The 14,786-nt window shown below is 54.5% G+C and overlaps 1 protein-coding gene across 1 annotated transcript; it reads left to right on the forward strand.

Annotated features, from left to right (window-relative positions):
* The first annotated feature begins 525 nt into the window (after window positions 1-525).
* On the forward strand, window positions 526-10,515 carry Cbx6 (chromobox 6). Its single transcript, XM_050165611.1, has 5 exons — window positions 526-719; window positions 897-940; window positions 1,089-1,154; window positions 1,276-1,342; window positions 5,531-10,515. Exons 1-5 carry the CDS (start codon window positions 651-653, stop codon window positions 6,518-6,520), a joined length of 1,236 nt encoding a protein of 411 aa, XP_050021568.1. The 5' UTR covers window positions 526-650; the 3' UTR covers window positions 6,521-10,515.
* The last annotated feature ends 4,271 nt before the right edge of the window (window positions 10,516-14,786 follow it).

Consider the following 14,786-nt stretch of genomic DNA (forward strand, 5'->3'; position numbering starts at 1 on the left):
TTTCCTGCGGTGGCCTTTTTGTTTTAACTCATCTGAACCGGTTACAAAACCACACTCCCACGAATACATAAATAATGGATGGGGTGATGTATTAAAGAAATCCCCACAAGGCCTGGCAAAGCTGCAGCGAATGCATTTTTGCTGTATCATATTTAACTATTTGCAAACGTCTGCAGGAGGATGCACGGCGCCTGCAAACTCGGGGACTCATCGCACCTCTCGGTCGAGGGCTTGGCAATTCCCGCATGGGGAGTTAAAAGTAGGGTAGGAGGTGGCAGGGATACTGGTCCTTCAGGATGAAGCAGGACAAAGTAAAAATGCACTGCACCTCACTCGGTTTGGCACCGGCCACGCATCCATCGGTCTCCTGCCAGGACTGCGGCGGAGAGGATAGGCCCCTTTAAGAGCCAGTGCGCGCCCCCGCCCCGCGAGCGCTCATTTTCCCTAGCAACCGCCCCGGGGGAGGGGGAGGTCCTGGCAACAGAGCTCAGGCCCCGAGCGTCACGTGACGGCCCGCAGCTGGAACGCGAGCACGCGCCCCGCCGAGCGCCCGCCCGCCGGGGGCCTGAGCGCTGGGGCGCGTGCGCGAGCGGTGCAGCACCGGCCGCGGGAGCAGGGAGTATTATGGGCTGTGGGTGCCTCTGAGCAAGATGGAGCTGTCTGCAGTGGGCGAGCGGGTCTTCGCGGCCGAATCCATCATCAAACGCCGGATCCGCAAGGTGAGCCCTCGGCCCGGACTGCCCTGCGCTCCTCGCGGCGGTGTCGGAGCCCGCGAACCCTCGGGGCGCAGCGGTCCCGCTAGCCGGGCTCCCTCGGCCACCCTCGCGCCGCCGCCTCCTCGCGTCCCTGCATCCTCCCCACCCCCACCCCCTATTTTTTTTCTTTCTGTTTTTCAGGGACGTATCGAGTACCTGGTGAAATGGAAGGGGTGGGCAATCAAGTGAGTATCGTGGGGTCGGTGGCGTGGGGACCGGGGAGGCGGCAAGAAGGCACTCGGGCCTGGGGTGGGGGGTGCATGCTGGCGTCCTCGAGGTGTGCCTCTGCCCCTTGGGTTTTCATTTTGCTTTTCTGCACGCGTGACTCGGCAGGTACAGCACTTGGGAACCAGAAGAGAACATTCTGGATTCGAGGCTCATCGCAGCCTTCGAGCAGAAGTGAGTTGGGGCAGCTGTCCGGCGCGGTGGGGCGCCGTGCAGGGAAGCGGGAAAAGCGGGCTGGGCCGGGGAGTGGGGCCCGGGAAGGGACTCATATTTTTTTGGCGTTTCTTGACTGCAGGGAAAGGGAACGTGAGCTGTATGGGCCCAAGAAGAGAGGACCCAAACCCAAAACTTTCCTCCTAAAGGTAACCTGGCTCAGCCCCAGCAGCCCCCTCTTGGGCCCCCAGCCAGGGCGCAGCACAGGGCCTGCAAGGGAGGGACAGCTCCGCCGCTGCCTAGGCGGCAGGCTTTTCCAGAGGGGCCCCAGCTGGGCAGAGGGTGGTTGTGAGTCCCTGACAAAATCCCTGGCAGCAGGCCGCAGCCAGAGGGGCCTGGGAGTGGGATAATCAGGGATAAACCAGGGATTGGGGGTAGGGGGTGGGTGAGGCAGGTCGGGGCATACTCGGGAGAGGAGGTGACCAGGAAAGCTCTTTCTGCTAAGCGAGACCCTTCATCTCCAGCCTTGAATACACTGACCTGTACTGTGTGTTCGAGCCTTGGAGCCAGTCGGTATAGGCTGTCTCCTGGTAAGCCTCCCACCTTCCTGCCCTGTCTCTGCTCACCTCTCTTAGAGCGTATTCTGTACCTTCCCCTTATACTTGGGAGCCCAATTTGAATTTGATCTTAAATTACTTTAGCTTGAGTTTGATCATCCACCCTGGATTATCAGCTTTCCGGCCCTGAGCCTGTCGACCTGATATTTCTGATATTTCTGGAGGTTCCAGTGAGGATGGGGTGGGGCGTGGTGAAACAGCCTGTTTGCATTGGCGAGGCAGCAAAGAACTTCAGAGGAAGCCATCTTGGAGAGTTAGGGGTGTTTTGTTTTATTTTTTATGAGGGAAGAAGAGAGCCTGGGAAGAGGAAAACAAGACCGACGTTTTGTACACTTAAGGCAAGGCTGCAGGTGGCCTCACAAGGCTACCGTAGTTTCCCTAAAGGACTAAGGATGCCCCAGGTTTTCTTCCCAACAAATTTGACACCAGAAGAATAGGAAGGGCTCCTTGGAGAAGAGACTGCAAGCTGCAGAATCTCGTAATCTCCAGTTTGTCCAGAGCACTGAATGCTCAGTGGGGGCGGGGTGGAGCAGCCCCCGCTGACTCGGCCGGCACCCCCATCCAACGGTCTGGGCCTTAGGGTTAGCCTTAGACCAAAAGTGGAAAAAATGGTTTCCATAATTCTATAGTTTTGTATCTCATTCCCCGCCACCAATCACGGTGCATCATCTTCAGGCAGTAACGCTGCAACCTTAACCCTGATGCTTGCGGGTAGGGATGGGTGGGCGGAGCAGCTGGAAGACTGGTGGGCTGTGTTGACAGCCTCTCGGCGCAGCTGGCGCGCCCTCTAGTGGCCATGGAGGTAATGAGCTTCAGTATCGATTCTCAAAATACCTTTTTCTTAAAAGTTGTAGTTTCTAGGTTTCCTAGGGGCACAACAGTGCTGAGTTCTCTGATCGAGTATCTCCTTTAATATCCTCAACATCCCGGTGGAGTTGGGAGTGCTATCCTCATTTCACAGATGGAAATAGTTTCAAGAGTGAAGTTGAACACATGGGAAACATGGCTGAGAGTCGGTAATGCAGGGGATGGAGCTGCCTATGGCAGCATCTTAATCCAGAATTTAGGAAACAGCAGGACATCGAGAGATGTTTGTGAAGGGATGTAGAGGTAGCTTGGGCTGGACCTGTTGCTTTGTGACTGGGAGGCAGTTCAGCAAAATGCACTCAGCGTTTTCAGCCGGGAGCTGTACTGAGCAACATGGGAGCCGTTTTGAGGGCGCTGGCATTTCACACCGGGAGAAGAAAACAGGCCAAGAATTTGTCCACTGCCACAGAGAGCTAGCGGCAGTGTCTAGATGGTGTCTGTATTACATCCCAAACCCTGGAGCCACTTGTCCCAGTACGGTGACTGTGTTATCTCTACTCAGTTTTGAAATTCACTAGGCAGACCCAGGTCCTACTGTCAAAACAATCTCAACCTGAGTAAAATACATATTTTGTTAAATATGTAAGGGTTGGCATGTATGTTTGTGTACCATGTTTATGCCTGGTGCCCATGGAGGCCAGAAGAGGATCCTCAGACTCAACTGGAGTTACAGGCAGTTATGAGCTGCCATGTGGGTTCTGGGAACTGAACCTAGGTCTTCCGAAAGAACCGCCATTGCTCTTAACCTCTGAGCCATCTCTCCAGCCCACGAATTGTGCCTTATGCAGTATTGTTTAGGCCTCGTTAAATAAGAGGTGTTTATAGACAGTTTGAAACCATACATAAGGAAGAGCTGGTTTCTCGCAAGCCTGGCATCCACAGGATTGCTTCAATAGCTGTCCTACCCTAGCTTGTCCTGAGTACTGACTGCGTCCAGACGTGTGGCCAGCAGGTGCTCTAATGCTGACACAGGAAGAGCACATGAGGACCCATTAGGATAGCATGCAGAAGGAGAATGAGGTTTGCAGACGGTCGTCTTAGGTACAGTTTGCACACATTCTGCTACTCCATGGAGCATGTCACCCACCATTAGACCTCTGTAGCACCTAGCCAGTCAATGTGGGGGCTGGAGAGATGGCTCAGTAGCTAAGAGTGCCTTGCTCTATGCAAGGGGCAGACCCTCACATACCTGGAACTCCAGCTCCAGGGGAGAGCCAATGACCCTTTCTGGCTAATGTGGGCATCTGCGTACCTATGCATTAAAAAAAAAAAAAAAAAAAGTCGGGGAGTTGAGGCTGCAGAGTGAGTGAAGGCCACACCCTTATTTCTGAAGAGATTCTTAGAATTCTTAGACTCCCTTGGAGGTGTGACTGGGAAAGGGTGTAAGGGGCCCCTGTGGAACTCAATTGATTGGAGAGAGGAAGGAGCCTTGGGAGCCAGCTGTGTGCTGCCACCTAGTGTCAGTCAGTGAGTGTTGACAGGGAGGCCCCAACCTTGGTGCAGAGCCGATTATCCTTAAAGTGTATTCCCCCTTGAGGGTGTGAGCTACCTGCCAAGATATTAGTTCACCATAATCCAGGAGAGCCCTGATGGGTGACAGTCTAAGCTTGTTGGGGTATACAGGTTGTCTCTTTGTACTGATTAAGCACCCAGTGTGTGGGACCTGGACGTGGAGGGCTCCCCCAAACACAGATTCCTCCGGGGGACCCTGACAGATTAACCAAGGGAATGAACCCCCCCTCCCCCCCGCTCCTAAAGTCTCCCCACTAGATTAAGGCAGTCACAGCGCTAGCAGGTGCTGTGCTCCGCTGGCGCTGGAGTGTCTGTTCACCTCAGAGCTCCGTCCTTCCCTACTCTGTCCCCATGCCGTGTCCCACCCTAGCCTCAGGAACTGCTGGGGTTTTCTCCATATCTGGGTGGGGTCTGGTCTCTGCTGTCCACCCGGCGGCCTGGGTCTCCAGAGACGACAGCAGCTCTTGGAGGGGGATGTCATTCCTAGACCTGAGCAGCTGGCCTTCATCCGTCTCAGTGAAGGAAGGGCTAGCCAGGGAGGAGTCCCTGTCTGTTGTCCATTCTAAGCCTTTTGGCAAGGGGTGGTTCGGGTGGAACCAGGGCTCGAAGGGCCTTTCAGGGTTGGGGTTCCCATGAGGTAGCTGCTGAGCTGCTGTTGAACCTGCAGCTTTTCAGAGCTCACTCTTGTCTCTGATCAGTTGTCTTGGTACTGGCTTGGGGGTATAGGTTTTGGGATCCACTAGTGTGGGTAGGATGAGGGCAGAGAGGAGGGCCTGTGGGCTGGGACAAGGGCCTCTCTGGAGGTGATGGTCATCTATCGGGTTAGGGATGGGGCTGGGAGGATCTACTCCTGTCAGGAAGAATTAGCATTGGAAGAGCCCCCCGGCTTGGTTGGGATCCTTCAAGGAGGGTTCCCTCACAGGGCCCCCATCATGGTTGCTGAGTCAGCAGAGTGGCCTGGGGGAAAAAAACCCTCCCTGCCCCCCCCCCCACATACACACTTACTGGTAGTAAAAAAAAAAGACCAAGCTCTAGATGTTATGACATTTTTTATGAGTATCATGTGACCTATGCTAGCCTCAAACTTGCTGTATAGCTGAGGATAATCTTGAACTTTGATCTACCGCCTCCTCCTATGGAGTGCTGCAATTACAGGTGTGCCCTGCCATGACAGGTGACAGGTTTATGTTATGCTGGGGACTCTAGCGCCTCGTGCATGCTAGGCAAGCACTCTACCATCTGAGCCGCGCCCCCCTCCTACCTGTCTTAAGGGTCATAAGTCACTGATTGTTCTGAGTAGTCTCCTGAATATGTGCTGATGGAACTCAGGGCTATCTGGCTTAGGGGTGTCCAGGGGTTGCTGTAAGCCTTGAAGTCCCACCTACCCCCCTCTGTCCACAGGCCCGGGCCCAGGCCGAGGCCCTCCGCATCAGTGATGTGCATTTTTCCGTCAAACCGAGCGCCAGTGCCTCCTCACCCAAGCTGCACTCCAGTGCCGCGGTGCACCGGCTAAAGAAAGATATCCGCCGCTGCCACCGCATGTCCCGCCGCCCCCTGCCACGACCAGATCCACAAGGGGGCAGCTCTGGCCTGCGCCCACCCATTTCTCCCTTTTCTGAGACCGTGCGCATCATCAACCGCAAGGTGAAGCCCCGGGAGCCCAAGCGGAACCGCATCATCCTGAATCTGAAGGTGATTGACAAGGGTCCTGGAGGAGGCAGCACTGCACAGGGTGCAGGGGCGCTTGCCCGCCCCAAAGTCCCATCGCGGAACCGGGTCATTGGGAAGAGCAAGAAGTTCAGCGAAAGCATGCTGCGCACCCAGATCCGCCACATGAAGTTTGGCTCCTTTGCGCTGTACAAGCCCCCGCCCGCCCCTCTGGCGCCCTCTACTGCGGGCAAAGCTGAAGTGGCCTCTGGTCCTGGGCTGCTCCTGGCCACCCCAGCAGCTGCCCCCTATGACGCACACAGCTCCAGCTCTTCCGGCTGCCCCTCACCCACACTGCAGTCCTCTGACCCAGACGATGCACCGCCCAAGCTACTCCCCGAGACCATGAGCCGATCTGCTCCCGACTGGCGAGAGCCAGAGGTGCTCGATCTGTCCATCCCTCCTGAGGCGGCGGGCCAGAGGGCCCCTCCTGATGTCACTGCTGCTGCGGGCCAGGCCCTCCACACAGCCCTGGAGCCCACAGGTGCCTGCTCCTCCGAGCCCGAGGCTGGGGACTGGCGCCCTGAGATGTCACCATGCTCCAATGTAGTCGTCACAGATGTCACCAGCAACCTCCTGACCGTGACCATCAAGGAATTCTGCAGCCCTGAGGATTTTGAGAAGGTGGCTGCTGGGGTGGCAGGTGCTGCAGGGGGTGGTGGTAGCACTGGGCCAAGCAAGTGAGGAGCTTCCCCGAGGAGGGAGGCTTTGGGGGGGGGGTCTCCTTCCTGGAGTCATACTTGTGCTCCCACCCTGTCCCTGCCCTTAGACCCGTCTGCCTGTGCTTTGCTTGCCTCAAATGGCTCGGTGTTGACCCAGGGATGGGGCTGAGTAGTCCTGCACATGGGTAGGGCCCTGGTAGGGCACAGGAAGGAAGAAATGCTCCCTGGTGTCCCCAGCTCTGTCCCTGATTGTGCAGGTGGGGCCTAGTAGGTGGCTTCTGGGGAAGCCCAAGAACTTGGTGTTCACCTGCCCTACCCACACCCCACCCTGCCTCTCCTAGCTTGCTTCTTGCTCTGTGTGCAGTGTCTGGTCTCGGTGCTATCTCAGCGGCTTCAGGGCCCCTAGGAGATTCCACCTAGGGTGGGTACAGTTTCTTAGTACCACCTGGGACTGAGTGAAGGATGAGGCCAAAATGGGCCCTCTCTCAACACCGCTGAGGGTGGCAGAAGCTGGACCAGAGGTCTCCTTCCCTGCTTGCCTACATCAGGACCAGGCCCACACAGATCTTGTGCCCCAAACACCCTGTGTCTATCCAAAACCCCCTTTGAAGGTGGAGGGGCTGGCAGATGTGGCACCCTGCCGCAGCCTCTGGGCATCTTAAAGCCCCCTCCGTTTTCTACCAAAGGTGCTGTAAGAACCTGCTGTGGAGACTTCTGGCTGTGCATGCGTGTTTGCCCCTTGGCTTGTTCTCGCGTGGATCCTTGTGTGTGTTGGGTGCAGGGCTTCAGGCTTTCCCGCAACGCCCTTTATGGTTCCTCAGAACAGGGTCTCTGAAAGCGTGGCCTCCCTTGCCTTAGCCAGGCCTGGCACAGTCCGGTCTGTGTGGTTTGTCGTGGAAGCCACAGGCCTCTCCTCCAATTCCAGGTTCCTGGGGGACATGGAACCCTCAGGCCTTTCTTGGGATGGTCAGCTTGGGAGGCGGACCTTCACACTGCAGACATAGCATGGGGACTGTGATGGGGAGGGCCCAGGTCCAGTCTCTTCTGTTGCAGATGATGGAGGAAGGAGACGCCCAGGGACCTCCCAGGGGTCTTCGGTTTCTCCCACCCCTCTGGTTTGCTTTTAGCTGCTGAGCTTCCTGGCAGTCTAGCCTGTGGGAAGACTTTGGGTGCCTTGGGCAGCTTCGGTTGCCCTCTGCTGCTAGGGAACCGAGGCGTCCATGCCAATGGCAGAGACCAAAGCCCCAGTTTCAGGGCAGGTCAGAGGGGAGAGGGTGGGTGCCTGTCCCCAGGCAGCACTAGGGACACCACTGCCTGGGGTGCACTTGAGTGTGGAGTGGTATGTTCCTGTGTGTAGCCTGAGCTGGCTCCTGGTGTACACGGTCTCGGTCCATGCTCAAAGCGTGGTAAGAGGCAGAACTAGCTGACCCGAGGACGAGTATTCTGGTCTTAGGGGAAGACGTTCTTCCTTCCCACCCCTGCCAGGGTCTGCAGCACAGCCCCAGCCCTCCTGGCCCCAGGGTATGAAACAGGGGTCCTCACAGGGTTTGAGGGGGCCACAGTCCAGGTCCCAGCTTGTCCTGTGTTAACCCCATACCGTCCAAGTGCCAATTGGCTTTTTCCCCAAATAAGGGCTGGTATTTCACCTCTGTCCCCAGAGGCGATTTCCCCCTCCCCTTTCCCCAGGTGAGCCACCACCTGGGTGCCAGTTACAGGTGTTTGCAGAGACCATAGAAATGTGTTTTCCTGAGAGTCTGTGTCATTTGTGACCTTTTTTTGTAAAGAAGTTGTGTTTTCAGAGGTGATTTTATGACAGGAAAGTGAAAGAGTTAGTTTTGCAAAAAATGAAAAAAAAAGGAAAAAAATTTTTAAAAAGTTAAAAAAAACAAAGAAAAGAAAAAATAGAAAAAAAATTATTGTGAGATTCCTAAGAGTGTGGGGCGAAGGGAGACCATAGTAACGCAGCGATTGCACAGGTGAGGTGGCAGTGTTGGGGTAAGGTGGAGGCCCGAGCTAGCTGGTGGGGTCCCCGGGGTTGAAGGCACCATGGCCATGCTGACCTCCTCCTGGCAGCGGGCAGGGCACGCCTTCTTTGGTGACCTAGAAACAGACTTCCACTCCAGTTCTTGTTTGAAAGGAAGGGTGATGGCAAGTCCCCAGGGAACCAGCAGGAAGCTCAGGGGACAGGTAGGTGGCAGTTGTGGGACTTTTTGGGGACTAGATTCACTGTGCTGAATTTTTTCCAGTTTGCTGGGACACGTGGTTCCCAGTAGCTCCATAGTCTCCCTAAAGACCCAGAACCTTCGAGTTGCCCTGGTTGGGAAAGGGATACAGGCTGGGGAAGCCGCTGATGGGGTCACCCCCTCTGTGCATGCTCTGAGCTCATGCACAAGGCCTCAAGGTGTGTGGATGTGGAGAGGCACGGGGCTGCTGGAGAGCAGGACCCCTCTTCCCTCTGCCAGACAGCCTGGAGTGAGGCCTAGAGCTCCCCACACACCCCTGCACAGCCTGCCCCACCCGCCTACTGCAGGCCCCTCCTCCCTTGCTGCTTTTTGTTTTCCTGATTACCAAGCAGAAGTTGCAGTCTGGTTTGCTTTATTTTTGTACGTGAAATGACCCCCTCCCCTGATGGTCATGCCCTGTAAATGCTCCCTTCCCATCCACTTGTCAGGAAACAAGAGTAGGCGAGTCCCCAGGGTCTTGGGTTTTGAGATGGAAGGTTGGGCCAACCGGTCGGTCCCTGTGAAAGGGCTGGGCAGTGCAGCAAGGCCTCCGCACAAGCACTCTGGGGCCTCCAGCTGCCCACAGCCCCTAAAGGAGCAAAGTGAGCCTCCTTCCTCTGGTCGAGCCACGCTTGCTCCAGTGGGAGGGGTGGAATGGGAGGCGTTGTCTCTTTCAGAGGAGGCTAAGTCACTTGACTGGAGTAACGGAGGGCTTAGAGCCCAGGCCACCCTGGCCTTTGACGGGAAAGATGGGGACTTCCTCACTAGAGAGTGGACCTGGCAGAAACCGGGTCAGTCAAGGATGTGGGCTTAGGCCAACCCTCAGGCCTCTGGGACCTGAGAGGCCACACCCCTTTCCCTTTACTGGTTTGTTTGGTTGGCTTTTTTTTTTTTTCCCTTTGTTTTGCACTTCAATGGAAGGTGGAACCCAGTCCGATCAGCTTTTCCTTGGGTTCCTGTGCACTAAGGCTAAGGTGGCCTCTGGGGGGGGGGGCTTCTGTGGTTCAAAGAATCACTTTTTAAAGGAAAAGAGAGAATTTAAGGGTTTTAGTTTTCTGTCTGCTTCTCTTCTTAGTTCAGAAAGCCCAGAGTTGGGTTTCCACACCCCTTCTGACAGCCACCACCGAGAAGAGGCAGCTGGTTAGGTGGGGGCTCAGGACTCCACTCCCACTGTATGTAGAGCATCAGCCAGGTGATGGAGCCAGAGGGCTGGAGAGGCCAGGTGGAAGGAGTCAAATGCTGGGCATTTGTGCCAAGGGCTGAAGCAGGCATCTTTTCGTTGGTTTTAACTTAAAAACACAAAGGCCTAAAGAAATATGTATCTTATAATTTTGTTTTAATTTTTAAGAAGCTCATTTGATGAACTGCACGAATGGATTCTATATATATATATATAATATACGTACATAGCTCTATATTTGGGGACGGGCACTGTCTCTTTTCTCTCGCGTTTTAAGGATGACGTGTCTTTGCCTTTGTCTGTGGTTCAACCATCCAGCTCCCAGCTGGCTAAACTTTGCCTCCAGTGGTTCATGGCAGGAATATGGTAAAGCTGGCCAATGGACAAAGGGGTGGGGTCCCAGTCTGCCCTGCCCCTCAGGGAGGACTTCCGATGGGGAAGGTAGCTTCTTTTGGATGTGGTGTTCGGTAGATTCTGGGCCAGGGGAGGGCGGGCTCGTGCTGATCACTCTGTCTCGTTCGTTTCGTTCTGCTGCTCTTCAATATTGTATCGATGCCAGGAAAAGGGGGTGAGGCCTCTTTCACCCCCAAATAAATTGTCACATTCCGAAGCTGATCCCCGCCCCCTGGAAGGGGTGTGTCTGCCTCATTTCTTCTGGTTCCCGTGGCACTTGATCTCTTCCTTTGATGTGGTCTCTAACCCACACTGGCCTCGCACTCGCGGCAACCCTCCTGCCTCAGTCTCCTAAATTGGGATTATAGGCACAGCAGACAAAGGCACTTGCCGTGAAACTTAGCAACCTGAGTTCAACCCCCTTAGAACCTAAAAGGGGAAGGTGAGTAACCAACTTCGCAAAGTTGTTACCTCATCTCCACACTCAAGACATGGCATGCTCTTCCCTTATGTGTACTTTGTGCACACACATGTACATACTACACATATAAATTGCACACACGTAAATTAAGGGGCTGGAGATGGCTTAGAGGTTAAGAGCACATAATGCTCTTGCAGAGGACCCGAGTTCGATTCCCAGCACCCATGTAGGGTGATTTGCAATTGTCTGTAATTCCAACCTCAGGGGTATGAGCTGCCTCTGGCTCCAAGGGCACCTGCACTCAGTCACATGCACACATACATGCACATACATGTACCTTCTTTAAAAAACTGAATGATGGTAGAGAATCATCCATGAGGATAGTGTCGGGGCTGGTCAGTCCTCAACCCTCCTACTCCCCAGCCAGCACGAACTGTAGGCCCGCAGGGCACTTGGCTGGGAACACAGGTCTGCTGTGTTTGGAACTAGGGTTTTGACTGGTAGGCACGTGGTGAGAGTGGAGGGCTGGGGACCAGCACCCACAGAAAGGAAGGCCCCCCTGGGGCTGTCATGTCATTCTAGAGCCTGAGGGAACACATGGCTGCCTTTGCTGCTGGTCCCCACATTTTGGCCCCATATGATCTGAGAGTGGGGTGGGGTCTTCCACACTTCTCAGTGCCGTGAGCAGGCAGCAACCTCCGATGGACTCCAGCACTGTCCTTGGTAAACATGACCCTCCTGTGGGCTCCTCCTGTGGGCTCCATCCGGCAGCACGTTCCATGAACATCTGTTGGTCAGGTGTGGGCACAGTGTCACTCTCTCTCCTCCCACCCCAACCCAGTGTCCGATCTCCATGTCCAGTCTCTCCCATGCCTCCCCACCAAGCAGTCCTATGCTGCCTGCCCTGGTCCCTCTAGGAGCACCTTAGCCACGGGCTGCAGGTCTCTATTCTTGCCTGCATTCCCACAGGGGTCTGGAAACCTCTCTTCAAACTGCCATGGAGCTCAGTACCCTCTCCCTACCTCTTGTCACCCATTGACTAAGTGCCTAGCCATTCCACTTGACCCTGAGGCTCTGTCTTCGCTGCTCCTGGCATTGACCTAGGGTCTCTCCTGTCCCCTCAGGGGATGATTGTCTTCTCCTATCTGCTGGCAGCTCTGAGAGCTCACCTGGTGCCCTGAAGACCCACCTCATCAAACTCTGGAACTAACAGGATGGTATGTTCTGGAACAGCTAAGAGGCAGACCTGGGCTGTCTGTCTCCATTTTGGCACTGCTAGTAACCTTGACTTGGGGCCAGCAAGACCAAGAGGACTGGCCCAAGACTGGCCGTGGAGGTGAGGGTTGGCAGGAAGTGAGGGAGGAGTCCAGCCATTCAGGTGGTGCTGGGTCTTCATGGCATTTGCTGTGTATCACTAACACCTGGTCACCATCTTGAGAACCGGCCTCACTGTTTCACTTCTGGGAAGCTCTTGGCAGTGGAGTTTTTTTTTTTTTTTTTTTTTTTTTTTTTTTTTTTTTTTTTTTTTTTTGAAACAGTGTCATGCAGCCCAGGTTAGTCTAGACTCACTAGGTACCTGAGGCTAGCCTTGAACTCCTGATTCTTCTGCTTCCCAATTGCAGGCTTGCACGACTGTGCCTAGCAGTGGAACTCTGTTTAGAGCAGGCTAGCCTTGAACTCAGAGACCCACCTGCCTCTGTCTCCCGAGTGCTGGGATTAAGGCATGTGCCACACTGCACCTTTAACCTCAGTACATAGGCTCTTTTGTAACTTCTGAATTGCCTTAGCCTGAATCCCTTACGAGTGCCCAGACATGGGAGTTGTATGCAGGGGCACATGAAGGGGCCAGTCAGTCCTTTTGCATAAAAATTCCCACCTCTCTAGACCCATCCATTTGCACTGAGTTCCAAGCTGTCCTGGATAGAGGCCATAAAGCTGCCTTTTTGGGGGAAGGGCAATAGTAGCTCTTGTCTCTTAACGCGCACCTTGACCCTGCTCAGCGGCTATGGTTGTTTATTGTTGGGGGATTAATGAGTGACTCCCTCATCTCTTGGGAAGGAAGGTCTGGTAGATCCTGGCACCATGAGCCAGCCAAGAGCAAGCCTACTCTAGGGCCTGATTTCCCGCCTTGTGTGCAGCAGGTGGGCAGCGTCCAGCTGGTCCCCATTCTCGTTCCTAAGTACAGGGCCATATCCCCAGGGTAAGTGAGGTCAGCAAGAAGGTGAAACTCAGATTTGGGCTGGTTAGGAGTGGGAGTGGCCTGGGCTGAGAGTGACCGTTTGTTTGCAAGCCTGATTGGTTGATTCTGAGAAGCTGCAACATGGATGGTTTTTCAGTCTTTGTTGACACATGTGAAGCAGGTGGTTAGAGAAACTACATAGAAATGTCATGTCCCACGGGGCCGTGGTGGCGCACGCCTTTAATCCCAGCACTCAGGAGGCAGAGGCAGGCGGATCTCTGAATTAAAGGCCAGTCTGGTCTGCAGAGTGAGTTCTAGGACAGCCAGGGCTACACAGAGAAACCCTGCCTTAAAAAAAAAAAAAGTCACATCCCTTCTCTCAGTCCAGGTGAGGACCCTAGGAGGCAATTCTTCATCCAGATGCTGGCTTCTGAGAAGACACACTTCAGAAGGTCCTTAGCCTGCAGAGGAATGGCCCACAGGCACCTGCTCTTCAATCGTGTGCCATAGAGGAAGTGACAGGAGAAAGGCTGAGTCCTGGCCTCCAAAGCTCCCAGAAGAGTCCTGGTGTGTGACCAGTCACTGTACGATAAGATGTGGATGACCTCTGTGGAGGTGATGAGGCCTGGTGTGTGTGTGTGTGAGAGAGAGAGAGAGAGACCACAGTCACTGTAAGGTGGGAGATATGAGGTCTGGACACCTAAGGCAACAGGACAAGAGGGTAGCTAGAGCCCAGGATGTTTGGAATGTGTGGGATTTGGTGCTATCTTTAGAGCTCTCTAGAAGGAACCTATAGAAAACACCGCTAGGTACACGAGGTATTGGTGACAAGGTAGGTGTTGGTGCTGCTCACAGGCCAAGAACCCGAGCCTACAGAAACCACTAGGTGCATGAGGTGTAAGCAAAGAGGTAGGTGTTGGCAATGCTCACAGGCGAAGAACCCAGTGAGGAGGTGCCTGGGGAGATGACTCGGTGGGTAAAGCACTTGTTACACAAGCAGAAGAACCTGAGTCCAAATTCCAGCACCCAGGCAGAAAGCCAGGTGTGGTCCTGTGCACCTGTGCTCCCAGGACAAGGGAGGTGGAGCGAGGAGATCCACAAGGCTTGCCGGGCAGTCTGTCTAGGCCAATCTGTGAGCTCAAGATTCAGTGAGACCCTGTCTCAAACACTAAGGTGGACAGTGGTAGGCAAACACATTTAGCCTCTACGAGGGGTATTTGGAGGAGATGGGTAGTATAGTTTGGAACACCTTGATAGGGAATTAGGCAGAGGGCACAGGGGGAGATTTATGAATGGATTTGAAGCTGAGCCAGTTTCTGATGGCCCGAGCACCGCTGAGAGAACCTTGAAGCCGTTCCTGATGCTCCTCAGCTCCGAGATGACATCAGCCATCTTGCGAAGACCACCGGGGATTTAGGCATTTAATTCTAGAGGCTACGGGGAAACTACTTCAAGGGTAGTGTCAGCCCCTTGTCCTCCTTGTCCCCTTCCCAAGCTCACGCCTTCCATCACTGTGAACAGCCAGGTGAAGTGAGGTGCATCAGACAAGGTGTATTGGGGGGCTCCCGAAATTTGTCCAGAGTGGTCTGGGGGTGATGACTAGACCCCTCTGCAATCACACAAAATATCAGAGACAGTAGGTAAGAAGTCACAGGCACCTTTTTAAATACTCAGGCTTCTGAGAAAGTTTTTAAGAAAATCCCTGGAGATCAAAAACAAAATAAAACAGGCAACCAGAGCCGGGCGATGGTGGCGCACGCCTTTAATCCCAGCACTCGGGAGGCAGAGGCAGGTGGATCTCTGTGAGTTCGAGACCAGCCTGGTCTACAGAGCTAGTTCCAGGACAGGCTCCAAAGCCACAGAGAAACCCTGTCTCGAAAAACAAAACAAAAC

This window comes from Alexandromys fortis, unplaced genomic scaffold (assembly GCF_014885135.2).
Source record: "Alexandromys fortis isolate MF-2015 unplaced genomic scaffold, M_Fortis_MF-2015_v1.1 scaffold_157, whole genome shotgun sequence".
NCBI classification, from domain to species: domain Eukaryota; kingdom Metazoa; phylum Chordata; class Mammalia; order Rodentia; family Cricetidae; genus Alexandromys; species Alexandromys fortis.